Raw genomic sequence first — 27,056 nt, forward strand, 5'->3', positions numbered from 1 at the left:
CTCTCTTCTTTTTTCACTCACAAATCACTACGTCTCTCGCTCTCTCTTCATTTCTTAACTCACAAAATCACTCCTTTCTCTTGTCTCTTGTTCATCGGAGTTGATCGCATCGGAGCTGCTTGCGTGGACTTGCCGTGTTGGAGAAGAAAAAGACGACGTGCAGAGGAAAATTTCTCGCACAAGAGAAGAAGAGGAAAAAGGACAATACTGTAACTTCCCATGGTCACGAGTATTTGACATTTTTTTAAAAAAATTGGGTCATTTGTTATTTTAGACCTTTAAAATGGGTCTTTTTAGTAATTATCTGGGTGGGCATTGGTTAAAAATGAAACGGAATATATATATAATATAATAAGGAATGGCGGGGTCAAAAAGACGATTGTCCCTTATCTGAGATTCGGTTCTTGTGGTGGGTGTGTGGCTGTGAGCCAAAAAGACCCTCCAAAGCTGCCATCATTCACCCACAGCATCTTCACAAAGACCAAGATGAGAAATGTATGCAACAATTTAGTTTTTTTTTTTTTTTTTTGGGGGGGGGGGTGGGGGATGGGTTTAATTTAATTTAAAAATTGATTTGAATTTCTAGACAGAAATGGACAAAAGAAGTAAAATAAAATCATGAAACAGTAAAGCTGTGAGCAAAAAAAGGAGGTATTGTGTTCATGGGAGAGCACCAATAGAGTAGCTGCACACACTGCCTTACTTACTTCAACAATATTACCCCCAACAGAAAGAAATTAAAAAGAAAAAGAAAAAGAAAATAGTAGGAATTAAGTTATTGTTGTTAAGCAAAGAATGAGGAAGAGGAAGAGGAATAGAGAATATGGCTAATTGGGCGGAGGGCGGTTGCGCTTGTGGCCAGGCTTGACGGCGGAGTCTCCATCGTCGATGGATTTGGTGAAGGAAGTGGAGAGATCAGCGTACAAATCAACAACTCTTCTTATGTTATTGTTCAGCTCGCGAATTAGACCTACGTTTCTGGTGAGATTGTGAGGCATTTTGGACTCGTGATTTTGGTTAATTTCATTGATCAGCAGTCTGTTTTGGTCTAAAATGTTCTCAACTTGAACAAAATTCTTCTGAAATGTCTGAACCATTTTCCCATCCATTTCCCTAATTCCCTTCCCTATTCCTCCTGATGACAATGTCTCCCCCTCCATATTTCCTCTCAATCACTTCCAATAATTATCCTGCTTCCAACAATATCAAATTTAGACCATTTTCATTAACATCAGCCCCAAAACCACACACAAACTTTCTGCACATGAGACAAGAACTGTAGCACAAATCATCACATCCATTTTCATGGATGATGAGACGAGAGAACTTATAATATATTTGTTTATTATTATTTGATTATGAGATGTAGAAAGAAAAAGCAGAGATCCCATTTCCATAAAAAGGAACTTTTTTTCTTTTTCTTTTTTAATGTACTGAGAGAATACCCACCTAGAGATCAGAGTTCCAAACAAGAATCTCTTTAAACACTCAAAACCATCCATGGACACCATTATTATTCATCTAATATTATTCTACATTTCTAATAAATATAATTGAAATTCGTGAACACATAAACAAACTGTTTATTTAAGCAATCTGAAAGGGTACGCTATTCATTCCAATTTGGACAAACCAGAACAAATCAAAGAACAATCTGAAATTCTTTTCAGAATAGTAAAGGACTAAAAGGGGAACATAATTTAATGACTGCAGTTACCTGGGAACACCAAAATTAATTAATTAATTTTTTTTTTAAAAAAAACCATCAATAATTATTTAGGTGAAGATCTTAATGTACAACTAAATAAAATCAAGAACAAAAACACAAAGACTCACAGTTTCTTTCTTTCTTCTTCTTTTTTTCTTTTTCCTAAAAAGATTTTAATTTGAATGAAATGAAAAAAATAAGAAGCTGGGAGAGGAATGGAAACGACGGGAAGGGGAGAGAAAAAGTGGTATTCTTTCCTTTGATTATTATGTAATTATTATTATTACAAAATTTGAATGTCTATGAAAATAAAAGAAAAAAAGAGTAAAAATGAAATTGGGTACCTTGAAAATCTGGAACATTATATTGTGGGAAGAGGAAGAAGAAGAGTCTGATTCCCGAGGAGCAGTGGAAAAAGATCGCCGATTGAATCGAATCTCCGAAACAGACACCTCTTCTGTAATTTCTGAGAAATCTAGAGAGAGAGATGGACAAATAAATTAATTAATTAATTAAATTAATAAATAAATAAATAAGCAGAGAGAGGGAGAGAGAGAATATATAGATTTGACAGTCACGCTTGCTTGGAGACGGACCCCTATAAAAAAAAATAATTAATTTTAATAAATGAAATATCCCAACTGTTATTTTGTATTTATTTATTATTTCCATTTCTGGTGCTGCTGCTTAGTTCATGAAATTAGGAGGGGATTGGTTGTGTGTTTTTATTCAGATCCAAAATCTTGACTTTCCCAAACAGTTGTAAATCCGCCACGTGGAATATGATTTAAATTCTAAATTCCACAACAATCAATCAAACATTTTGGGTTTTTTTTTCCCCATTATCACGCCCTGCCTAATTTAGTGCAATTTGTTTCTAATTATCTGTTTTTGCAAAAGGAAAATTTAAAAAAAAAAAAAAAATGGTTTGCCTTTCCTTAATTGAACCAACGAAGATGGGATACATTTACTTTATCCTTACTCTCAAAACATTTAGGGTTGTCTATTTATTGAAAATATAATAATCAGAATTCCATAATTATATATATTAAAAATTATAGATGTCCGACGTATTTAGATTATCATGTATATTTTGTAAGAATATTTTTGTAGATATCTAAAAATATTTTAATGATTGTGTTTGTTTTGTAAGATTTATATTCGAGAATGTCTTAAATTTACATAAAGTTTCAAGAATGTTTTTACGATTATTTATTACTTTATAATTAATTTGAACTAATATAACATTTTTTTTATCATTTTGAATTTCTTTTAAAATTAATACAATTTATATTATTTTTATATGTTATTTTTCTAAAATAATATATCATAATTTAAGTTTTTTTTTATAAAATTAATATTTGTTTAAATTTAAATTTGAATATGTTGCTAAAAAATAATAAGAATTATGATATAACTAAAAATATATGATATACATGGTTGAAAAATATTTATTTTAATTATATAATACAAATGAAGATTAATATATATTTGTAAAATAAAATAAAAAGAATAACAAAAAAGTAAAATGAGGATGCTTTCAACTCGAGAATATGGAAAACTTGTGTTTCAAAAGTGCATCCAAAACTCTCCAGATGTTAGGGCATCTCACAATATCGTAAAACAAAAATGGTAATCCAGGTGCATGCAAAACAAACTAAATCATTTGGAAACATCTTACATTTCTTTTTCTTTGTTTCCTTATTATTGGAATATACTAAAACTCCTCTCCCATAACTCCAACTTTGACCTACTCTCTCATATCTCATCAGTTATTATTTTGGGAGAAATTTGGCAAACATCCTTCAAGACACAACTTTGTAAAGGTCAATTATCTACCATTTTTTAGTACAATAATTGTGGGTGAGGGAACGAACCTCCCACCTCTAGGATAGTAGATCATATCAATTATCACTGATCTAAACTCATTTTCACAACTCACTAGCATTTTTTTAGAACCAAGCGAATGAAAGGAAGATCACAATTGAAACACATGCTCCATTATGTCCAATTCTTAAATAGTAGAAAGAAATTTCTAAGGTTCTATTTCTTAAAAAAAAAAAAAAAAAAAAAAAAGATTCTTTGATCCCTACTCAGCATAATGATAAAGATAATTTTTAGTTCTAATTTTTAATAGTTGAATGTCAGTTTATATCTTCTATTCTACTTGGTAGTCATTTCACATGGGGTATATTGCAAATTTGGTTTATATAATTATCATTTTATGAACAAACAATCTAAACCTTATTTTATTGACTAACAAGATCACATAAATAAATAGAAAATGCATCAAATAATAAATGACAGTGACTTGTTTATCCGAAGACAATTTGTGAAATTTGCACAAATTAAATGGAGTAGAATTGAAACTTTTAAAATTACAATCATTTATAAGTACCAAAATCGACTTAAGTCAAATGGCATATATTTGTGGGTGATTTTAGACTAAATAACATAATCGCCATCAAACAAAAACAACAGTGTCAGAGAAAAAAAAATCAAGCCAAAAATAACCAAAATGAGCTTAGAGGAGGAAGTGGCCCAAGTCACCATGCTCGTTGTCGTCTAACAAAATACATAATGGGACATGCCTAGCACATGTTCTACTCCAAAGCATCACTTAAAACCAAAATGAGCATAAAGGAAGATGTGCAAAATAGAAAATGAGGCACGTTTGACTTGGTGAATTGAAGAACTATCCTAATGTAATTCCAAAACTGATTTAAGATAACATAAGTCAACTACTTCTATAAATACATTATTGTAGTTCTAGGGAAAAAAAAATAAGATCATTGTCCACTCAAAACTTTTAACTTACTACAGTTATTCACAAGCATCATGCGAGTGTGTAAATCGGGTGATTTTTTTCAAGTCTAGATTTTGACATCAAACAATAAATACATTAAAGAAAAGAAAAAAAAAGGCATGACAAGTACCGAATAGGTGTATTTGTTGATTTGGGTTAAGAAAGTTGGGAAATGATTGGAAATAATAATTATTGGAGAGGATGAGATTTGGAAAAAGGGCAACATAGTAAAAAGAGGAAATGGGAAGGGAGTTTTGGATTGAGATTGGGATTGGGTTGTTCTCAGTAGTGGCATTGGGGATTCGATATAAACAAACAAACAAACAAAGGCCTTTCGGCTTTCGCTTTCTGGTGTGGTGTGGGTAAACCTTTTGATTTTTTTATTTTTGGGATATTTATCATTACTTTTCCGTTTTAAATTATACCAATTTTGTAACCCTTGAGAGTAAATTTGGACTTGGATCAAAACAGAGCTAAATTCACGTCCAACCATTCCAAAGTTAGGATATTAAACTTCACCCTTTTGATTTTAGTCCGTTTCAACTTGTTTGGGCTGCCCCACTGTCCTCCAAGTCTGTTTTATTACCCGATTCGAAACAGAAACCGACCGACCCGGTTCAGCCGTTTTGATCGCTGGGTTCCTGGAAATGTTTTGGTCGGGCCGGCCTCTAAACCATTAAATTAAGGGAGATGATTAGGGACAGCGTGATTATATATATATTTTTTAATTAATTTATTTGTTTGTAAAGACTAAAGAGGACTTGGTACCAATCACGTCCTTGTCGACCAAAATCTGTGATTCCCATCATTTGACATTAAAATGCTCTCCTCTGCTCTCCGGTCTTTCTCCACGCTACCATCCACTTCCAGGCATCTCCGCCTCCGCCGTTTGAACCCTTCTCCCTCTTTCCGACCATTCTCCGTCAACATGTCCGCTCACACTCAACCAATCGAGCACGTCGTCCTCTTCAAGGTCAAAGACGGCCTCGATTCCTCCAAGGTAAACGACATGCTCACCGGCCTCAATGGCCTCATCTCCCTCGACCAAGTCCTCCATATCACCGCCGGCCCTATTCTCCGCAACCGCTCCTCCTCCTCCACCTTCACTCACCTCCTTCACAGCCGCTACTCCTCCAAGGAGGATCTCTCCATCTACTCCGCCCACCCCGCCCACACGAACGTCGTCAAGCAATTTGTTCTTCCCATCTGCGACGACATCATGGCCGTCGATTGGGTCGCCGATGCTTTGAAAGGTCCCATCGTCGCACCTTCTGGCTCTGCCCTTAGACTCACCTTCCTCAAACTCAAGGAGAATCTGGGCGAAGAAGTTAAGAGCGAGATCTTGGAGGTCATCGCTGGGCTGAGGGAGAAATTGGGGCCCAATGTCCAGCTGACGGTGGGCGAGAACTTTTCCCCGGCCAGAGCCAAGGGGTTCTCAATTGCATCGATTGCAATCTTCCCGGGGCCGAATGAGTTGGAGGCGGCGGTTTCAGACCAAGAAATGGTGGAATTGCAGAAAGAGAAGGTAAGGGAGCATTTGGAGAGTGTAATTGTGGTGGATTACGTGGTTCCGCAAACGGCGAGTCTCTAATTCCATCTATGATTTTTGCTACAAATTCCTGATGAACAATGTCGTCGCGAGTGTTGAGATTGAATAAATGTGCCCACCGTTTATGTATGAATGGCAGACGCACTTCTGATGTTTTCGAGTTTCTGCTTTGTTTGTTGGATTTAAACTTTCAGTAACATCTAATGTTCCATCATTCGAAAAAGAAGAAGAGCAACTTAAGCATACATAGGCTAATAATCTCAAACTGATAAATAAAAGCAATTACTAAGCTAATTTCTGGCGGATTGAACTGCTTGCACAGTAGCGATTAGTTGAGCCATCACGTTGGCATACTGAACTGCTGTGTGTTGAGAAGTGTAATAATCCGACAGTCCATATTCTGCAAAATTTGGTTCTATGTGCATGAAACGACCTGGTAATGAACTTTTTGACATGGCTTCTTGCCATACCTCGAAGAACTCCTCCATTACCTTTCTTGATTTCTCCATTGAAGATATTGGGAGATACTCAATCTGCAATATACACCTTTTAATACACTATCACGGGAATGGTAAATGGTCTCTCATATGTTCAAAATGTTCCATTGCAACAACAACAATGAGCAATTTTCATATTTACACCCAAAAAATAGAACATGGACACATTTGACACACAAATTCTAGTTTCTACTTAAATCCCACTTGATTTAACCATACTTCCAATATGATGCTCAACGTACCAGATTAAAAACAAACTACAAAACTGAATCAGGATTTGCTAGAGAAGTGCAAGCGATTCATCTCAGAGGGGTTTCATGAGAGTCGATAGAATATACTACTTGTACTTGACAATACAATAGAGAACATGGTAATGCGTTTTTCAAGAATAATTTGGAGGAGAGGAAAGACAAGGGCAGACATTTGAAATCCGCATCTTTCTTTACTTTATCTGATTCAGAATTAAGCAAAGACCACTACACATTCTCATCAAGCATTCAAGTGAACTGGAAGACACTTTCCAAACTAAATAACTCTTTCAGTTCGATTCATGTGCAACAAGGAATATGAAATATAAACAAATGTGAAGATCACAATCGTGAATTCAATAACTAATCCTACATAGGCTTTTGCAAAGATATCGTAATCAGATCTTACTACTTTTCAACAGAAGATCCCTGGCCCCAAAGCTCACAGACAAGTTATTCAGAGAATTATACATCTATGCGACGACGGGCTTTTTTCTTCTCCTCTACGAGTTAAATCACCAATAAGCCAAGCAGCTTATCAATACTTCAACAATCCCACTAGAGGTTTGAAAAGTTGTAGAAGTTCCAACGAGTCAAAATCAATATTAATTTAGAGAGGAAATGACATTCTAGAAGTTGAAACAGAGGACCTCCTACTCTGGTACCATGTTAAATAAACCCAAAAACTTAAAATCCATGGGTTGTGGTAAATTTAATTATATCCACACTTCTACACATTGTTTTGAAGATGATAACAGAAGCCAAACATTATGTTGAAATTGAAACAGCCCCTGGGAAAAGAAACTGCTCCCTCAGATAAAGAAAGACATCAGAAACAAACAACCAGAAGAACATGCAATAGCACAAAAACAAAGTTGACATGAAATGAGGAAATGAGCCTTACCTCCATAACTATCCCTCTCAAATTCTCGGAATTGTTGGGAACAACTTTTCCCACTCTCAGTTGGAAATCCCCTAACTGGTACTGGAATCCCTAAAAAACCAATAATGTGAACTGTCTGTAATCAAAGATTCGTCTATCTCACACGACTACAAGAAAAAGAGTAGAGACTATAAAGCCACAAAAATCAACTCCAAACTTGAATTGAAGGACATGGGAAAAATGTAGAGTACATTAGAGCTAAAGAAGTTGAGTGGTCAACCTCAAAATTGAGAGCAACGCGCAATTTGTAAGACTGCAGCTTCTCCATTATAGCCTGAATCGTAAAATCAGCTTCCAGGACGATCCGTTGGCCACGAATTATAAGATAATACTTGTTTGGTTGCTCCGGCAGCGAAATTCCGAGAAAGTCGCGCGGGAACTCGGCCGCTGGTAAGTTCTGGTCTGTTGACAGATTTAAGATTCATTTAGGCAATCAAATCCAGCCCAGAAAAACGTCTCAAGAAAGAAGAGTGGGATTACCTCGTAGGATGGGTTTGTAGAAAGTGAGAGTAGCTTTCCACTTGCCCCCTTTAACGCCATGGATACTCTCAACACATTGCGAAACCTCGTTGAGTATCTGACTGTTAACAGTGCTGCCGGCATTCGGTTGCCAATGCAAAACCCTAAGCAAAGGAAAACGATGAAAGTAGATCAAGAATCAAATTCACGAGAAAAGGGATGAGAGATTTTTTGATCGGGGTTTCTGGGGTTTTACCATTTTAGCGGCATACTTCCGGGCGTACAAAGCCGCAGCGAGACGACGGAGGTAAGTCGATTGGGAGCAGGTTAGGAACAATTTGCAACTTTTGTGGACAGCCCAATGGAAAGTATAAAGAGCCCTGCCAGCCCAAACTTGAGTACTTGCCATGGCCTTTGGGGATCCATACAATTCTTTTGATTTGTTGTGAGATTCTACAATTTTGGTTCCCTGGAAGGCTGGAACTCAAAGAGAATAAAAAATAAAAATAAAAAATATAGGTTCCCTGTTCGATGGGCATTGGAGGTGACAATGCTACATGCCTTTTCCAATTTCTGAAGGCCCACCAGTATGACAATATTCTTGCTTATTGTGATTAATATTACGAATTAAGTTGGAAGTCATTTCCTTTCTTCTTAAGCACTTTCAGAATTGAGGTTTTTATATAATAATATATCATATAGAGCTTGAAATAGTGGTTCTAAAAAATGCCAATCAAATCAAAGTACTTAAAGATGGCATTTTTTTGTTCCACGTTTTCACAAATAAAAATAGAGACAATCCTCTCTCTCTCTCTCTCTCTCTCTCTCTCTTGTTCTACTCGAACGTCAAGCTACCAATTTGGGTCCATTTTAGCATGAAACAACAAGAAAACTGAAATGGGTCACAAGAGAAGAGAAGGTACATGTTTGTGTAAGAGGAGCAGTGTGGATTAGAAAGCAAGTTGTGTGTCGTAGAGTGGGGCTGCAGAGAGAGTGAGACAGAGGTCCACATCATCCTGCAGCAATATGCTAATTGATTTGGAAGCTTTCCCAACACTCTTAAAAAGGACCTTTCTCCCGTTTCCTTTTTGACTCATCTTAATATTAAGATTGTGTTTGGATTTGGAATGACTTTTATAAGCATTTAAAAAGTGGTGTAAATGGATTTTGAAAAGAAAGGAAGTTAATAAGAAGAGAACATCCCTTGTGTGTATCCAGAGACGATAATGTTGTTACATTAAGTGATGGAAATCAAATGAAGTGAATGCTGAATGAATGGTGAATGGTGAATGGTGATGTGTGTCGTCCTTGATTTGCAGTAGACGAGAAGAGAGGTATCTACACACTTACACACACACACACTAGGCTTTTACAGCTGTGTAAAGAAAGGGCTGAGACTCTGAGGCAGCAGGAAAGCACGAAGCAACGTGGTTCATTAGGGGCCCTCTTCCATTATTATCATTATTATTTGAAGACAACAGACATAGAAGATTGAAAGAAGCAGGCAGCCCAGAAGACAGATGGCCAGGATGCTTACCTTAGCATTTTATCAGACCTTTCTGACTCACCATTCATTATCCAACTATTTATGCATTGAACACACTTTTCTTTGGATCCTTTTTATGGAACCAATCACTGTTCTGTTCAACTTCAACAAACATCCAAACAAACAAATCCATTTACCCCTCCACCCACCTCATACAATTTCATTTCTCTCACTTAAGTACATATTTGGACACAAAGTCAGAACACAACCCCAGTGGGTCATCAAAGAAAATCAAACAAACAAACAAAACTTATTTGTAATGGCATTTTGATAACAGCTGGGTCATGGATAGGATTCCAAATACAAACCAAATGTAGCCTTGTTTCTCAAAATGCTAAATGTGCACAAAGGAAAAACCAGGATTTCAGTTTTCATTATGCTTATTGGAAGTGAAGATGGAGGAGAAGTCATGGTTGGGAATAGACATTGAAAGCCGAGTTGCACAAACTGAGCCAGTATTTGATGACTTATCATCCAAATCAACCCAAGACTCTCTGTCTGACTCTTTAGGAGACCATTCATCAAAAAAATGATGCATAGTCTTCTGTGGTTCATCTCTTTCCATTTTACTCTGCATCTCATTATATTTTCCAAAGCTCTGCAGCTGCAAGTAAGAAGAGTAGTCGCCTTGTAAAGCAGAGCCGTTCTTGTATCTGGAGGATGAGGAAGAGCAGCTCATTGTCAGAGGAGTTAGCTGCCAGGGATCTTCCATAGACGAAGCAGAGAAGCCTCTCATGTTACCAGAATGTTGTTCCCTCACAAAGGGATGCTGATCAACATCTTCTTCCTTCCCCCCATAAACATTCCTATTTCTTCTTCTCGGTTACAACAAGGTGATTAAAAATCCTCAGTTTAGCCTCTCAAAAGTGAAAACAAAGTATCTCAGAAACAGAAAGAAGCATTTTTGTACAAACCTGTAATCTGGAAGCAAGGATGGATGGGCAGAAGAAGCAGAGGCATGATGATAGAGAAAAGGGTGGGGATGGGGATGAGTTTCAGAGTTGGTGAGTGAACCAAAGGAATGAGAAGAGGAGAGAGTGGAGGAGTTGTGGGTGATGGATGAGATGGGTGGGGTGGATGGATTAGAGTTTGTTGTTTTCAAAACTTCCACAGGCTTTCTTGAACGGTTTTTACCTCTGTGCATATGTCTTTCACAGTATTTAGAATCTGGGTATGCCTCTTTGGAGCATCTCCATTTTTTGCCGTCTGTTCTTCTGCACCTTCCAGGCTCTGGATCGATTTTCCTCCCCGAACCCATCTGCACGTAGTTCCATCCAACTGCAACTGCACTCACTCACACAACATCAAGCATTTATAATGTAATATTACGTAATGGGTCAAAAACAGAGAAATAGGAAACAAATAGGAAGTTTACCGTCTGGATATTGGTGGGGAAAGAGCCTGGAAATGAAAGGAGTGTCCAAAGAGGTTCTTTTAATGGTGTAAAGCAGATCAGGAGGGACGGGGATGCCGGAGACCATGTACTTGAAGATCAGGGCTTGGTGCTCCAGCTCTTGCCATTGAGCTGCAGTGAATGGAAATCTGTTTCGTGAGCTCATTGTTTGAGTTTTTTCAGTGGAGAAGGAGAGGAAGAAAATAATGTTGAAGATGGTTTTATTAGAGGCAGAGTAGAATAGGTATATTTATTTCAGGGACCATTGGGCTGCAGAATCTTCTGTGCATGTTTAAAAACTAAACTAATGGTTCTGATTATAATGCCGGATGCTTACTTCTCTCTTTCTCTCTGATCATATTATGACTGCAACTCTCTGCATCTTCTGCTTCTGCCTGCCACCCCTTGTCTCTGACATCTCTACGGAAATCCATAAAAATAAAGGCAACTAAAATATTTAATAAGGGAAAACAAAACAAAAGGAAATTTATCAGACACACAAAGAGTTGGACTCTGAAGCTAAATACCTGCACCTGATTTTTCTTTTCTTTTCTTTTTTTTTTGGGTACGGTTTAAGCTTTTACTGCAACTACCAACTCTTTACTTTTTCTGTTCATTTACCCCAGAGCTTCAGACTATATCCCAGTGCCCCCCACTTACCATTTTTCTTTTTTACTTTTTTTCTATTTTGGATATTTCGTAACATCATTCATACATATGCCTCACTGACTCTTTTCCATTCTGTTCAGATCAAGCACCAACGGTCCCTTTCCTTTACACCTACTTTTTTACCTTTGCGTTTCCTTGGTTGATCCATTTTAATATTAAACCGAGATCGAGTTGACTTGCAAACTTGGGGGACAGAATAAATTAGTATGAACATTGGAAAAGCAAGCGCATTTTACCATAGTCGATGTGTGTGTGGTTCAAATCCAACATTTGTTTAATGCAAAAAAGTTCGAAGTTTTCAACACAAACTCTAATTTTGTAAGAAGGAAGCCAAACATAGTCTCTCTCTCTCTCTCTCTCTCTTTTGTAATATGTACGAAACAGGGGCAGAGCTCGAGGCATTCAGTCAAGCCAAACAGGTCTTTACTGCTTTGTCATTCAGTACATTGCAATCCTCGAAAAAAAAAGAAAAGAAAAGAAAAGCAGAACAGAGCAGAGCAATGGCTGCAATGTGTAATAAATATAATGCTTTGCTCTTTCCCTATCAATTTATTGTTCTATGAAATACAGTCCACTTCCATCTACATTTCTTTAAATGCTAAACTACTATAGAGATCCAATCGTAGAAATGTCTGCGAAACAAAGAAACCGAAAAGTAGAAGGAAACATTTCCTGCCTAGAAAATTGGAACTTATGGATTAAAAAAGAGAAGAAAAATAATCATTTGTAGTATATAAATTATACATCAATGAACTTGCGTTCATCAGTTCATGTCACGGTGGGATCATTCCTTCTGGAAGAAAGAGAGAACCAGATCTGTATGTACAGAGAACAACTGCGTGTCCACAAAAAGCTGCTCAGCACAATAGAAAACGAGTCACTTGTTAGCATTGAACTAAGGATCATCCCCTTTGCTTGAAAAATAAGATCAATATTTTTAATAAACAGCAGTAGAATCCTCTAAACCCGTACTGAAAACTAAAATCTGGATCTGGCCTGTTCAAAGAGATATGTTTCTCAAATCAAGCCAGTAAGCCAAAAAAAAAAAAAAAAAAAGAATCTATGCAGGTGATTACCTTCAAAAATGGCCGATCACGGCTTGGGAACGACTCGATGAAGCTCTCCTTCAACAGTAATGATACCTAACAGAACAAGACAATTAGCCATTGGCCTTTTACAAGTTTATACAGCAAAGCAAGTAACCCCCGCATACAGATCTGCTACAAAATATTTTTAGCATTAAAGTCTTGTCAACCGGATACAAATACACTTAAAGATGTGTTATATTGTTTACATATTAGATTCATATTTGATGCAATCTCGGCTGTAGAAATATTTTATACGTTGGACACTATTACAATCAAAGCCACAGGCCACCTTTTTCACCCATAATTTTTCTTTTTATTTAATCTCATATCCAGACTCTCTCTCTAAGACAATGTTTAGCAACAACGACGATGATAAGAGAAAAGTTTATATCCAAGTCAAACCACCAAGTTTACTAAGACGTTAAAGCTCAAGAAAGTAAACTGTAAAGCTCAACAACACAAGAAGGCATCAAATCACAAATTGCCTAACTTCAAGAGAATTGCAAACCCACCTTATCATCATTCGATTGTACATTAGTAATTGTATGTGAACGGAGGTTAGAGCAGAGAGAGTCCAAGTATAATCTTAGCACTTTCAGGAAACCTTTGGCGGCTTCAACCTATGAGCAACAAGCACATTAAACATATTTACAACGTAAATGATTGGAAAAACCATGGGGGGGGGAAGAACCTGCACATCAGTGCATTCATGCACTGGCCTCTTTCTCCCTAAAAAACTCTCTCCAACGAGCTCTGCATGATACGGTCTTAATGATGTGAATAACTCCTTTTGTTTTGGCAACTGAGGTATTGTTGGGGCCTTGACCTGTCATGTTAAAATAGCGGTGCAAATCAAATACCTATTCACAGCAAGTTAATAATTGACAAAAAATTGTATGAAGATCAAATTCTGGAAAAAGTAGAGACCTGGTTCTTGTTCACGTCAACCAAAACGGCATTGGCTAACTTTGATTGTACTTCACTGGTTTTATTTTTCACACCAACCTACTTAGAAGTTCCCGTAAGTAATCGATTAGAAAAATACCAGAAATAGCTGAAAGAAACAACCAGAAATAAAATACATACTATGTAGGGAACAGGTGCATCCAAGAAGTCCAGCATGTCATTTGGTAACACCTGAGTGTTCATGTTCATGAATGATGACAGTTGAGATGTTCAGAAGGCGATAAACACAGATTTCCTCCCAAACAAGAGATAAATCACATGACAACAAATAATCAGAGGTTAGAATCATACTGGCATCAGCAAGCTTTGCCACTGGTAGGGACGAATCATAGGGATAATTGATAAAACTGAAGCTGATAGGATACCCTGCATGTTGCATATGAATTATTCTCACATCCATACTAAATAAGTCACAAATGAGACCTCCAGTCAACAACCAAATTGAACACCACAATCAGACCCTTAAGACTTCATTCGACCAGAACAAACATGATGCAAGAAAAATCATGTACCAGATTAGAACAAACGATCACGATCTGCTTCTCCAGCAGCGCTCCAGCTAAAATTGATAAAATCTGTGGACAGAAAAATCACATGGCCTATGTTGTCAGCTATATTAGCAACAATACTCCATTCAAGTCTAAGCTGGCTGTATACTTACATGCTCAAGGCGTAAAGAACCACAAATGCTTGCAACAGTCCATATCGACAAGGCATTTGCTTCCTCCTCTACCATGAGAGCACCTTGTGCCTGAGAAATCAAAGGGGATCAAGCTAAATCGAGGAACCAAATGGACATGTCTAGAGAGAAATTTTGACAAAGGCCACAATTCTAATCATGCCACAGATGAGGGCATCATTAAACCTAAAAATAATTACCTCTGCTAATTCAAGACTTGTACTGCATGATCTTGGATCAATGGTCGAGCCAGCAACATGTAGAACTGTTTTTCCTGATCTATAATACTCCAAGGGATGCAGGTGCTCCAGAGGATGGAACTTAACAGAACATCCCCTCGCAGGGTAATGCAACTGGTAATACTCGCATATGATTTGTAATGATCCATTCTTATTTTCCTGAAAATTCAAATAAATTAAATTCTTAAAGAAAATGGCAAGAGAGCTACCTACAAAAGCACAATTGTTACATTTATAGAACCTTGGCCCATTCAAGAATGTCAAGTAGGTCTGTGGAATCATCCTGGCCAGAGAAAGATGCCTCCTCTGTCTCTGTGTCATCAGCATCACTTCTGAAATTTCTGTCTTCACTTGGGGACCCCTGAAAACTACATTATAGAAATTGAATGTTAAAAAAAACAGCATAAAAATGAGGAGCTGCAGAGCGACTGTAATTAAGCTTAATGTAGAACATTTAACAAGTCGTTAACTATATTGAAACGTAAGTCCAATAATCAGTGATTATTCTACAAGCAAATGACCAGTATTAACCTCGAGGACGATTCAGAGCTTTCATATTGATAATAACGGAGGAGAGGCAGAACAGCATTCGGTAAACGTCTATCAATTGCCTGCTTGTTTCTTGTAAAATCATCAACATCGATATCATGACTTTCCTTATGTACAGTAACACATTCTATTTTCTCTGTAACTACCTCTGGTTGTGGATCAAGTGTGGCAACTATATCATCACAAACGCCCTTTTCCAGACATTGAAAATTTCCATCCAGCATTTGATGCTCAACATGATTCTCATCACCCATTCTTTGAGAAAATTCCTCTTTTCCCTCATGTACGTCTTCAGCAGCACTCTGATCTAAAGTCATGCAACCTATGTCTTCCACCAAATCTTCTTCGTTGCTCAAATTCTCTGAGGATTCCAAATTCAAAACACCAATACCTTTTGTTAATCTTTGCAGCCTTTCTTCGGTGAAGATGCTACAGGAAAATTAAAGAAAAAAATAAACCAAAAAAAGGTTAGAAAATTGACCCAAAAAAAACAGACAATAAAACGCAAGAAATAAAATTTAGTTCACAATTAAGAGGGGAAAAACCATACGTGGATAAGGAGAGCCAGAATAATTAATAAAGCAATCTTCTAAGATCTTTACATTAAAACAATTTTATTCCAGATGTTACATTTCATTCCCTTTAAACATTTACAAAGAGAATCTTAATTCATCCTCAAAAACCTATATGAATGTCAGAACCTAAACAAAAAGAAGAGGAGCTTTGGTGCAACGACACCTCATACTTGATCTCTGCAGCCTTGTACGCCAATAAATTTAGCAACTTTAACATTACATCCACCGTGTCTACCATAGGTATTCTCTTAAATGCCGTGAGAATGAATGTATTAAGTTGCAATATCATACATCCAATTACTTACCATCTTATGCTATAACCAGCAATACAAGATTATCATTAACATCAAATTTTCAATCTAAATGTAACTCTTATTAACATCAAACCATTTAACATTGAAAATTAGAGTAAATGTTTTACTATCCAGTATACACACACAAACAAAAGGTGGCAAAATTTCCTAGCATATGAAAACGCCAATCTCTCGAATCAGTGCTCCCCGTAAAGCATTACAAATTCCACTTTGTAACCATTACAACCATAATTTTCAAATGTCCTAGATTCAAAGTAACCAGTCTAAGTCTTTTTTGGGGTGGGGGGGCAGAGTCATTTTATATCTTAATATGGGGAGCAGTGTTTTTAAAAATCGGAATGTTTACAATTTATACATATATACCTATTCAACACACCGAAATGTAATTCGAAAAATGGCAACCGAGATAGGATGCAGTAGCATCTGCGTGTGGTTAGTACGTAACGGCTCAAGGATGAGTAGGAAGATGCTTTTTCAGAAACAGAAAGCAACCCAGATGGTTTCTGCACTAATTCTTCAACTAAAACACAGCATCCGTACAATGTCGAATCATCAGCAACCTGCAAAGCATAGTTTGCAAATGAATGTTGTAGTTCCCTTACTGTTTTAGTTTTACACTTTTGTTTTTTGTGGCATGTACTTTAGAGGTCCTATTTCAAATTCACTCTGTGAATGTAAGGAAAAATTTCCCAGTCCAATGGAGGAATAATCATGATGCAAATATGTAAGTGGCAGGAAATACATGACTATAACCCCCACCCACAAGGGAGAATTAACAATTGAAATTTCCTAGTACCTGTAAGCGGAATACAAATGAGAGATCACTTTGCTTAAAGTGTTCCTGCAAATGCAACATAACGATTGAGACAAGTTACAAATACATGTAGCTACAGAAAGGTGACTCAAGTTAGAAACTAAAATTTCTCTTAGCACATAGCTCTTATTCAAACACTAGTGTGCTAATAATATTACCGAGGATAGCAACAAGGTAGTGTTCTGTGTTCTTAAGTTATCCTAGAAATTTACACAGCTCAAAATAACTTAAGACAGGAAAACAGTGCTGCTTGCAAGCAGTAAGCACAGCACAGACCTAGTTAATGAATGAAGTAATAGTAAATGCAGGTTAAAACTGATCTAAGGTCCAGCGAATATGCTCAGTTTCTTGAAGTGTTAAGCAGCATTACCAAAAAGAGGTTTTTATTGTCAGCAATGTTAAGTATATATGTCTCATTCACATCCTATTTTCAACAACTCATTTTTGTTAGCCAACTCATTTAATTTTATGACTCAAGTTCCAACCCACTTTCCAAAAAGTAAGTAGTACCTGTCCAAGAAGAATCTCGTTCAACTCACTCATGGAAGGAGTTTTCTCAACAGCGTGAACCTGTCGTCACATTATCAAATCTTAGGGAAGAAAGAAAGTGATCTGAGACTCAAAAGAATAATTTAGGAAGCAAAAAAGACAATACTGCTGCTAAAAAAACATCTTTTTAAAATGAGTTTCAATGATGTGGTGAAATGTATACAAAAAAAAAATCCTATCATATAGTAATTACAAGGGACATTTCCAATGAGCAATGAGCAAAGAGAGTAGATAAGTTGTCAATGCAAAAAGGTTAATTAACTTGCTCCATGATAGAGCAAGGAAAGTTATAGAATCAATAAACTTAGGGGTGTCTCATTTCTTATTTGTGAAGATGCAATCATTCCGCTCAAGCACCATATCTATTTTCTTTAAAACAAACATTTGATGCACCAGATGGTAAATAATTGTGAAACAATGCACCGTGTCTATTTTTTTTAAAAAAAAAAGTGTACTTAATACATGAGAAAAGGCCCAATGAGCAACCGACCTCCACACCTCCTGGAAAGCAGAATGAAAGAAGGTCCTTGTACTTTAGCGGTAACTGTTTCTCTGGAGGGTAAACAAATAGGACCTGACAGGGGATGGAAATTCATAATTCAGTTACTGCGGCAGGAAGATCCCATTGACTTTTAGGATCGAGTTTGATTGAATATAAAACCCACCTGTGGTTCAAGATGAGGTTCCACTCGAGATTGACTCTGACTATTATTAAGAGCAGTTCGCAGTCTCCCAGAACCTTCTGACCTCTTTGCAGCATACTGCCTCTGAAGTGCCTGAATATCACAATTAGGATGAAGACCAACAACAACCATGCTCTCGAAAATCCTAGTTGGCTCCTTCTGAGATCGATGGTCCTAAAGTTTTGCAACGAAAATATGTTGAAAAATAGAATAAAAAAAAACTTATTACTATGATTACGTAGTGAGCATCAGGAATCCAAATAGTCCCAAAGTACATTATTGAATGAGAGTAAATATAAATAGCACGGTCGTTTAATAGACTAAAGAACTAATAAATGACGCATAATATATGTTTGTGGAAAACAAATGAGCAGAATGAAAAGGCTAACCAAGTACTGCAACTGGAAATTCGCCCACTGACGCTTTTGGGTAGTGAGAACTTCAGGATTGTAGGTTCCTGCAGTTTTGACTTGAGGAGGACTAGAGAAGCCTTTAAGCACTTTATTAACTTGACGCTGCAATCTCTGAAGTGGACTGCCACCCTCGTCGTCTTTTGAAGAATATATAACAGAAGGACGAGGAGAGCGAGCATCGGTTGCGGCAGCAGCTGCAGCAGCCACAGCTCTTGCAACATCTTCAGTGGTCTGGAGGAAAAGTGAAGCACCCCAACCAGGGCTCCCCGTCTCTTCGTTCTTATCCATCACTAAAACCCTTCTCCTCTCCTCCTACCCAAATATCCAACTTTTTTAGCCTAAAACAATCTCAAACAAAAACAATAACAATAACACGATTCTGCACAACACCGATCAGGTTATTTTACTTTGCTGATGTACCAAAAAGCTACAAATATATCCCTTCTTTTGCACAGAACGTGAATCCCAAGCCGAACTATTCAGAAATTATCCTCCAAAGAAACTTATCGAATTCACCGAAACTTCTATTTGAAAATTCAAAAACTAAAAGACCAGGAATATTCTTCGATTGTTGTATCAGAGAAATTAGCATGAAAAGCAGAACTCAAACACAATCAAAGCCCGTAATAATAAACTTAAGAAGCCGGAAAGGAAAAAAATTACGAACCTTCGATGATTGCCCAATAAATAATTGAAGAGGGAAATAGTTCAGACGGCCATAACGAAGCTATGCTCCACTAAGCGGTCCGCGAAGGAGGAAAAGATAGAGACAGATAGAGAAAGAAGATGGCGGAGGGAGACGGAAGGGAAATTGGGTACAATAATATAATATTAATATTAATTAGCTTAATTAATTTTATTCAATTAGTAAATAAATAAATAAAAGGAAAGGCAATCAAAATTTTCCCTTTCCTCTCGATAAAAAATGGGAAAGGGAAAATAAAACGTTTTTTTCTTTAAGTATCCAAAGGCGTTCCCTTCAAAGGAGAAAAACACACAGAAAATTATTAAAGTAATAAAATTTTGATCTTGAAAGGAAAGGTCCCCTATGGAAGATTCTGAAGAGTTGTTGGTTAAGGGGGCTTTGTTATTATTCAAGTTTTTAATTGCGTAAGGTTAAGTTTTATTTATATTAATTTTCTTTTCTAAATAATTAAATTATTAGATTGGTCATTGGTCTATGGTCAAAGGGATAATTAACATGACAAACCGTCCACCTGTTTTTCCATTAAAATAAAAACCTAGGTGGTAAATCGTTGGGACTAAAATTATTTAATTTTAGGTCTTTAGGAGATAACAAGGGATGATAATGAATGCGATAAAAAAGGGCTCCACTTTCTTCGCTCATGTGTTGCGGAAAGTGGGCCATGGCTAGGCAGATTTAATGACCTGAATCATTGTATGAGGATTCTTGGCACATTTAATAAATATATGCGTCACATGTCTCTTCTCCTCCCCTCTATACATATATATTAAGGATGGTCGGTTTGGGAGAGAATGCTTTGAAACTCCCTTAGTTATGGTCATGGGCGCCAGGATTAGGAGAGGCGAGAGCCATTGGAGAACCCTGCAGCTTTGGCTTGAAACAAAAGGAAAAGAAAATGGAACTTTTTGAGGTGGGTGAAATTGGGGTTCTGCCATAGAAAAACAATGATGACGGGCATGAAACCATCATTATTGCAAAGCATGCGCACATGTCCTTCGAAAGGGCAGTCCCGTTTCCAATATGTGACTGACTTTCGACTGTTGAGACGCATCTATTTTCGGAATAATTGGTGGCTCTGCTTTATTTAGTATCCCTTTGCAAGCAAAAGATGTTTGATATGAAACACAGTGGATTCCCAGTTTCTTGCTGCTTGCTACTGCTATGAAAGATTTGAAGCCAAACTTACCAGATTCACATGCAAGTCAAAAGCCACACTTTATTTCAGTCTCCCTTTTCACCCTTTATTCTTCTTGCATTCCATTATCAAATACGTCTCGTCAGATTAGAAATAGATGGTTCTGGTTTACCAACTTGGTCCAACGGAAGTTTCCATTTAGATTGTGAGAAGTGAAAGGTTTCAAGACAAAAGTTTTACAGCTTCATGAATTGGGCCCCAGGTTTGTAACTTATTTAATACTAAAATGTCATTTCAAGCAGACTCTTATTCCTAAAAAAAAAGAGTAAGTGTAATTACTGTGGGTTGGGGTTTGCCGACATCTTTGCCTCAGATGTTGGACACTGCACTACACAACACCACCCTCCAACCCAAAGAAACAAAAGAGGAAATAGGGATATTGGTTGGCTGGTCTGGGCTTCCATTCCATCCATGGGACATACAGACGACACACACACCTTAACTTATCTGTTCGTTCTCCCACTCTCAACTTGTCATTTCTTTTACATATTCCTGGTGAACATTGCAGAAACCAAGAAGCTATTTCTTCAAAGTGAAAGGAAAAAAAGGAAAGGCACCACTCTAGAAGAACTGAGGTTGGTTTTGTTGAATGCTACAAAGATATACCCTCTAATTCCGGTTATTCACATTTCTGGTTTGTTTGTTTTGATGATAAAAGTAAGTATCTAGATTCACCCCTTAAAAACAACTCAAAGAAAACCAGTAGAGAGTCAGATATTTGGGCATTTTTCGTATATTTACTAATTCAAATCGAGAATCATTCGAGAACAAGAAAATAACATTGAAATTTTATTTCCATGTGAGAAGTACTTCTATATTCCGTCAATTTTGCTCATTGACCACAACAATGTAATCAACTCACCCCTTCAACCACACAACTACTTGCATCTTAATAGGACTCTCAGTTTGAAGGAGACATCGCATATCAGTACTTGCTTTACGTCCTAATTCCTCAATGGCTCTGCTTTAGTTTTACATCGTTTCTATACAGCAAAATACTGGCTTCGATGATTCCCGTATGATGAATATACTATTGTCACTCAACAGAGTGTTTTTCAGCTACACGGTTTCATGACTCATGGGCTTATGTGTTCATGTCTCATTCTTCCAGATCAATAGCAAATAAGAATTTAGCTACAATGTCAGAGACTAGCACAAAAGGTAAAACGCGTCTTTGCAGTCAACAACATTGAACCAAATCCATCTAAACCATAGTAATCACAATCGACGGAAGATATCAGAGTGGAAGCAAAACGGAAGTTTATTGAGAATATGGTATCATAGTTTTGTATTTGTGAATTATAATGCAGTTGATTCAGTATCTGTATTGCCCCCTTGGGGAGTAGGTTGGTTACATGGTAAAATTGGTTGGGTTTCTATGGTATAATCAACAATCATTACAACAACAAATTCAATTCAATCAGACTGATGGAGGGCCTCTCCACGTATATGAAATATTCTCTAACCAGTGAGCTTTCTTGAATTTGAACGTTCACGATCGTCAATGTTGGCAGGGACATGCCCAAATATATGATAAAACCTTTTAAACCTCTTCTTGTGCAGCCGAAGAAGCTCAAGAGAATATAAGTCAATTCTTTGACCCCTACTTTTCTTTGGTTTTATCACAAATGCATCCTGGAAGGGGATTTGCATAAAAACTCTCCTCCAACTTTGGGATTTCTCCAGCTTCTCTAAGATATGGAGCCCCTGCCCGATTTTTATGAAGTGCTTTCACTTCCAAACTGAATTTTTTCCATGATATCTTTCCTTCATCAAGTTCATCAATAAGTTTAACGAAATTTGCCCTGCACCAACAACATTACAAAAATTATCAGGCGTTGTGAAGGAAATGAATAGGTATTAAACAATCAAGACAGATGGAGTTGAAGAGTTGTTAGATTTAAAGTCAAAAGAAGATTTTGATGATTACTTGTCTGGACTTATGGTCTTCTTGAAGCCCTCAAAACGCCTGTGACCTTGAATTGCCTTTGCCATATTTCCATCGTACGTATAAAGGAAAACATCACTTTGAAGGGCAACAACGTAGTCGATGCCAGCCAACATGTTCTGGTGATTCTTGAAAGGATTCAACTCTTCTTCTGTGGTGAGTGTAGAATGGGAATATATATTGGGGAACTCATCCTTAAGATATTGCATACTTCCATTTCCATAAGCCTCACCAGCTACCAAGTATATTCTGGTGCTGGATGGAAAACCCAACCCTCTGAGCAAAAGAGAAGTCTCCCTTGGGGTCAGCGGACAGCCACCAAGCAACCTTCTCTCTGTCCCGTTAATTTCCTTCTCTTTCCAATGGGCAACTTCATAACGCATTCTAACCAGCTCATCATCTTCCGCTGTTGTCAAGTTATGACTGCAGCCTGTAAATGCAAGCATATCCTTCTCATACCTATAACAAGACCATGGCATCATTTTATAATCTTGTTTAGTAGCAAACAAAGAAAAGGAGAAAGGTAGATGTTCAAGGAAAAAATATAAACGCATCCCCAAGTTTTGGAAGGCTATCAAACAAAAAACTTGCCGCAAATGAAGAGCAATGTAAAGGCTTCCATTCTGTCGCATTCTAGAGACCAAGGCGTTCCCCAGTTCTTCAATTGGAGCTGAATATTTTAATGCTTGGAAATTGACACGACATCTCAACTTCTGTATAGAACTTGAGAGACCATTGTTAGCCAACCGGGAATCCGTGTGTGTAAAATACATCACCTTGTGCTGCTTCAGCAGTGGGAGGACCTCTGCTTTATAGTAACCAGTCTGCATGAAATTAAAGAGTATTGTTAAATGAACAGTCAACAATTCAAATTATTAAAATTGGATTAAGTTACGTTCCACTGAACGAAACATATCACAAAGAAGAGAGCAAGAATCTCTTTGTAGAACATTCCACATAAAAAGACACACGAAGTTTTGATCTTCTTAATGTATTGACAGCAAACAAAATAGTTAGATCCTTCAAACATGACTCAATCGAATATGAATGATGACCTTGGACCAAGAAATTGGTGTTTTGTTGAAAGGCACTAATTCGGCATAGGCAGGTGGTAGTGTCTCTACTATATGAACATCATCCTCCAGAGTCTCGAGAAAGTGTTGCCAATTGAAGAGATCTTTAAAGCCACTACAGACACGGTTAACAAATCAGCTATAATATATTGACATCAAGTACTTTTTTTAACCAGAAAAAAAAAATCATTAAATAAATGAAGAGACAAATTCTCAAAGATACAAACTCCATTTGGGAGTGAAAATTGGAACAGAAGTATTCAATGCAATAAAACCTTTCATCTGCCCAGTAGGATTTATGATCAAGCGAAGGAAGGGCGAGTGCGGCTTTCATAACCTTTGCAATGACAACCATATCACAGATCTACACCAAATAAGCTTCGAGATATCAGAAAATAGTCGGTTTCTAAAATAGCCTGTGACAATAGAAAGCAGAATAGCTAGACCCCAAATCTCATCTGATTCAAGCCACCGTTCGCATTTACAAGAATGTATCCGTTTATCTTTGCATCAAGCTCTGTATAAACAGAAAAAGGAAGTTTGTGAACTTAAAACCTAAATTTAGAAACACTATCTACACATACCAATGAAGATGGACTGCAACTATTTGTAAGATAAGTATAACATACTTTTTTGGTGCCTTCCCTCATCAATACAAGGAGCAAAATTCTTGCTGTCAGGTTTCATCCAAATTTCTGAATGCTTCAATCAGTTTGATAGAGTAAGAAATATTTCAGTACTCATCCAAAAGAATCATATGGTAGTTAATGGGCGAATCATAAAACTTTTCAATCTCAGGTTTATCACTTACCTGCATGCCATTTTGACTACCAACTACACCTGATTCCATCATCAGAGTTCGCTCAAAACTAGTCTCCCCTTCCCTGTGTCTAAGATTATGAGAATTTTGATCCACTTGATTTTGACTAGTGATAGAGTCAGGTGTATCCTATATAAAGGATGAAATGTTTAAGTAAGAAGATTTATGGATCAAGTATAGTAAACAGAAAAATGCAAAGGGTAAAGAGAGTTGTAACAAAAGAACCATCAGTTTAAAGATACTTGATCAACCGAATTTTATGTTTATCGAATGTTATATCCCTCAACACCAAATGAAAATGAAGGCTTGTTCATAAAGGTATACAAGTCAATACTATATATTTTCATCAACCTGTTGTGATTCCTTGGTCTCAATGACAGATCCAAACCAACCATTCATGCAGATCTTCAGGATACCCAGAAACAAGCAGAGACCACAGAACATCATGAACATCAAATGCCCCAATTTCCTTTTTTCCCTTAGCCTGAAGTCCAGAGAAACAAAACCAGGATTTAACAAACTTTTAGCAGCAACACCCCCATGGATTCTCTGGCTAATATGTGGAGCTGTCTTCCGTTCCAAAGCAGATTCAAAGCCATCCACTTGAACCGTGCTTCTGAAAGCTTCTGATCTGGGTGAGTTCACAGGAAGATCAATCTCATGGTGGCTACTAAGCCCATTATTGTTGAGAATGTTTGAATTAGTGCTACCATGAGTGTCAGTGCTGTTGTTGTTACGCTTGAAGGAGTGTGCACGACGAGTTATAGGTCCCGAGAACCGCGGGCTGTTGACCCTTTGAGAAACGCCATCGTTGCTGTTGTGGTGGCGCTGTGGAACCATGATCTCTGCCACCACCTAATGTTGATTTTAGTTAGGATATCACATTATCACCATCAAACAACAAGAGCTAAATTTGCAGCCTCTTGCTTGCAGTCTCTTCTGCAGCATTCAACACAACAGTTCAAAACTGGCAAACTCCATTTTAGATGGTCTGATAAGCAGCAGGATTTCAGGTGGGGAAGGGAGACAAAATCAAATCCTTTCCTCTCTTTACCGATGGATATAAATATGCCTGTGCCCATAAATTCAAAATAAATTTTAAAAAAAAAAAAAAAAAAATTAATGCTTATAACGACAAACCGAGGACGCAGTGAAACGGGCTTGTATGTAAACTCGTATAGTAAGAGAATTTGAAAGAACAAAATGTAAAACTACGCATATTTGAAATGAAGAAGCAAAAGAAAACCGTGTTCTCTAATCCTACACAAAACCAAAGCGCCCCCTCTTGGATTTTCTTCTTCTAAATCTCACCTGAACTACCCCTTTTCAAGTTGCAGCAACCCCTCCACCAAAGCTCACACTCCATTAATCAAAACCACTACACAACCCTTAAATGATTGCTACTTTATCATCATCCACCAAATCCTCCATCAAAGCTAATTATCTTGATAGAAAAGGCTTGAAGACAGATTCATACCTTGGGTCGGAGATGGGCATCGACGGCGATAAGAATATGAATGACGAGGGGGTCATAAAGAGAAAATGGTTTAGGAGCACTAATGGAGGATGCACATGGTCTAGATTTTGGAGTGTGGGGTCTGAGGAAATGGACTCGAGAGTCAGTCGCTTCGGTAAATTAGCTAAAATCTTTTATTGCATATTGAAAAATATTTATCCTTTTCACAATTTCATGAAGTTTGCTCGAAATTATTATCATCGGCCCACAAATTTGTAAAAGTTTCTTGCTTTTTATAGAATGTCATTTATTTTTAAGTTTTCTGTTACTGTATCTGAAATTCATAGTTGTGATAATTCTGGAGCGTCTCGAAACAGAATCGACAAATGAACTCTGGGGAAAATAGTTATTTTTCTCTCTTTTTCTTTTTTCATTCCAGTTCCATTTTCAAAGAATTTGTCCAATTTTTATGTGTTTTATTTCATTTAACCCTAGATCGCATCTGAAACAAGCTGTTCGAGACTGAAAGCAAGCTGGCCAATGGCCACCGCCCGCTAAATTTGACTTAGCCCGTGAATCCTCGAACTCGATTCCAATTGCTAGTGCTTTACATACCCATCCCCATTTATTTATTGTGAATTTAAGGTGGATTTTGCTAAACAATTTAGATTTTATTTTATGTTATCAACCTCATTTAGATTTCATTTTCGAAAACTGTTTTGATGATGTGATTCAAGACATAAAAATTTTAGAGATGTATTCAAAGTTTAAATTCAACTCTCAAAATCTATTTTTGATCGTTTAGATTTTGTTATATACTTAATTATTAATCCTAAAGAGTTGTTTAGGGCAGTGAGTTGAAATAAAATGTTAAAAAGTTCATTTTATAGGTATATGTTTGAGATACAAAGTTATTTGGTCTAAGTTTATATATCTAAGGTATTTTATGTAGTTTTTTGAATTCTAAAGTCTGTGTTATGGTGAAAATTTATTTAATGATTTAACAAATGTGAAATTACCTAAGACAATCCTCTAACCATTATCTGAAAGTGTAAATGGGGAAGTCAAAAGTTTATCCCCATAGCCCGTATGAATAAATTACAATCACTAATGTGTGAATAAGATGAGATTATTTACTAAGAAATTAATTTAGGTTAACTTTAATATTTTA

At 36.9% G+C, this 27,056-nt stretch overlaps 5 protein-coding genes, 1 long non-coding RNA gene and 1 pseudogene across 15 annotated transcripts; 2 read left to right on the forward strand and 5 right to left on the reverse strand.

Annotated features, from left to right (window-relative positions):
• Positions 1-606: 606 nt before the first annotated feature.
• LOC120080028 (protein ELF4-LIKE 3 pseudogene) lies at positions 607-2,191 on the reverse strand (annotated as a pseudogene). The gene is made up of 2 exons (XR_016530148.1): positions 2,053-2,191; positions 607-1,190 (listed from the first exon to the last, which is right to left on the reverse strand). The product of XR_016530148.1 is annotated as a protein ELF4-LIKE 3 pseudogene (transcript).
• Positions 2,192-5,334: 3,143 nt separating this feature from the next.
• On the forward strand, positions 5,335-6,286 carry LOC120079025 (Stress responsive alpha-beta barrel domain protein). Its single transcript, XM_039033205.2, has one exon. The coding sequence runs from the start codon at positions 5,335-5,337 to the stop codon at positions 6,103-6,105; it is 771 nt and encodes a 256-aa protein (XP_038889133.1). The 3' UTR covers positions 6,106-6,286.
• LOC120079026 (mediator of RNA polymerase II transcription subunit 20a-like) lies at positions 6,215-8,931 on the reverse strand. 2 transcript variants are annotated; one of them, XM_039033206.2, is made up of 5 exons: positions 8,467-8,931; positions 8,232-8,374; positions 7,972-8,153; positions 7,713-7,802; positions 6,215-6,596 (listed from the first exon to the last, which is right to left on the reverse strand). In XM_039033206.2, the coding sequence occupies exons 1-5, from the start codon at positions 8,478-8,480 to the stop codon at positions 6,354-6,356; spliced, it is 672 nt and encodes a 223-aa protein (XP_038889134.1). In that variant the 5' UTR covers positions 8,481-8,931; the 3' UTR covers positions 6,215-6,353. The 2 variants fall into 2 exon arrangements, with proteins under 2 accessions (XP_038889134.1, XP_038889135.1); XM_039033207.2 differs by having other exon boundaries at positions 7,713-7,793; positions 8,467-8,624.
• Positions 8,932-9,973: 1,042 nt separating this feature from the next.
• On the reverse strand, positions 9,974-11,699 carry LOC120079024 (growth-regulating factor 4-like). Of its 2 annotated transcripts, XM_039033203.2 has the most exons (4): positions 11,487-11,699; positions 11,132-11,281; positions 10,671-11,040; positions 9,974-10,571 (listed from the first exon to the last, which is right to left on the reverse strand). In XM_039033203.2, exons 1-4 carry the CDS (start codon positions 11,581-11,583, stop codon positions 10,121-10,123), a joined length of 1,068 nt encoding a protein of 355 aa, XP_038889131.1. In that variant the 5' UTR covers positions 11,584-11,699; the 3' UTR covers positions 9,974-10,120. The 2 variants fall into 2 exon arrangements, with proteins under 2 accessions (XP_038889131.1, XP_038889132.1); XM_039033204.2 differs by lacking the exon at positions 11,487-11,699 and having other exon boundaries at positions 11,132-11,460.
• A 631-nt stretch (positions 11,700-12,330) lies between these two features.
• On the reverse strand, positions 12,331-19,747 carry LOC120079023 (DENN (AEX-3) domain-containing protein). 6 transcript variants are annotated; one of them, XM_039033202.2, is made up of 20 exons: positions 19,355-19,747; positions 18,664-18,999; positions 18,257-18,448; positions 18,082-18,165; positions 17,553-17,612; positions 17,025-17,069; positions 16,592-16,788; positions 15,486-15,768; positions 15,322-15,401; positions 15,032-15,158; positions 14,752-14,949; positions 14,534-14,623; positions 14,385-14,447; positions 14,164-14,238; positions 13,993-14,043; positions 13,834-13,911; positions 13,598-13,732; positions 13,419-13,526; positions 12,895-12,960; positions 12,331-12,671 (listed from the first exon to the last, which is right to left on the reverse strand). In XM_039033202.2, the coding sequence occupies exons 2-20, from the start codon at positions 18,973-18,975 to the stop codon at positions 12,603-12,605; spliced, it is 2,313 nt and encodes a 770-aa protein (XP_038889130.1). In that variant the 5' UTR covers positions 18,976-18,999; positions 19,355-19,747; the 3' UTR covers positions 12,331-12,602. The 6 variants fall into 6 exon arrangements, with proteins under 6 accessions (XP_038889130.1, XP_090171145.1, XP_038889125.1 ...); XM_090315019.1 differs by having other exon boundaries at positions 12,331-12,814; positions 18,664-19,025; positions 19,355-19,506; XM_039033197.2 differs by having other exon boundaries at positions 15,322-15,768.
• A 906-nt stretch (positions 19,748-20,653) lies between these two features.
• Positions 20,654-21,838, forward strand: LOC150035731 (uncharacterized). Its single transcript, XR_016530344.1, has 3 exons — positions 20,654-20,790; positions 21,097-21,163; positions 21,700-21,838. It is a non-coding gene; the product is annotated as an uncharacterized LOC150035731 (long non-coding RNA).
• LOC120079972 (O-fucosyltransferase family protein) lies at positions 21,832-26,417 on the reverse strand. Of its 2 annotated transcripts, none has more exons than XM_039034466.2 (10): positions 25,907-26,417; positions 24,781-25,501; positions 24,421-24,558; positions 24,239-24,311; positions 24,056-24,126; positions 23,885-23,973; positions 23,592-23,724; positions 23,128-23,360; positions 22,519-22,995; positions 21,832-22,393 (listed from the first exon to the last, which is right to left on the reverse strand). In XM_039034466.2, exons 2-10 carry the CDS (start codon positions 25,267-25,269, stop codon positions 22,192-22,194), a joined length of 1,905 nt encoding a protein of 634 aa, XP_038890394.1. In that variant the 5' UTR covers positions 25,270-25,501; positions 25,907-26,417; the 3' UTR covers positions 21,832-22,191. The 2 variants fall into 2 exon arrangements, with proteins under 2 accessions (XP_038890394.1, XP_038890395.1); XM_039034467.2 differs by having other exon boundaries at positions 25,741-26,029.
• Between the last annotated feature and the right edge of the window lie 639 nt (positions 26,418-27,056).

This window comes from Benincasa hispida, chromosome 6 (assembly GCF_027475165.1).
Source record: "Benincasa hispida cultivar pf3 chromosome 6, pf3_genome.v1.1, whole genome shotgun sequence".
Lineage (NCBI taxonomy): Eukaryota > Viridiplantae > Streptophyta > Magnoliopsida > Cucurbitales > Cucurbitaceae > Benincasa > Benincasa hispida.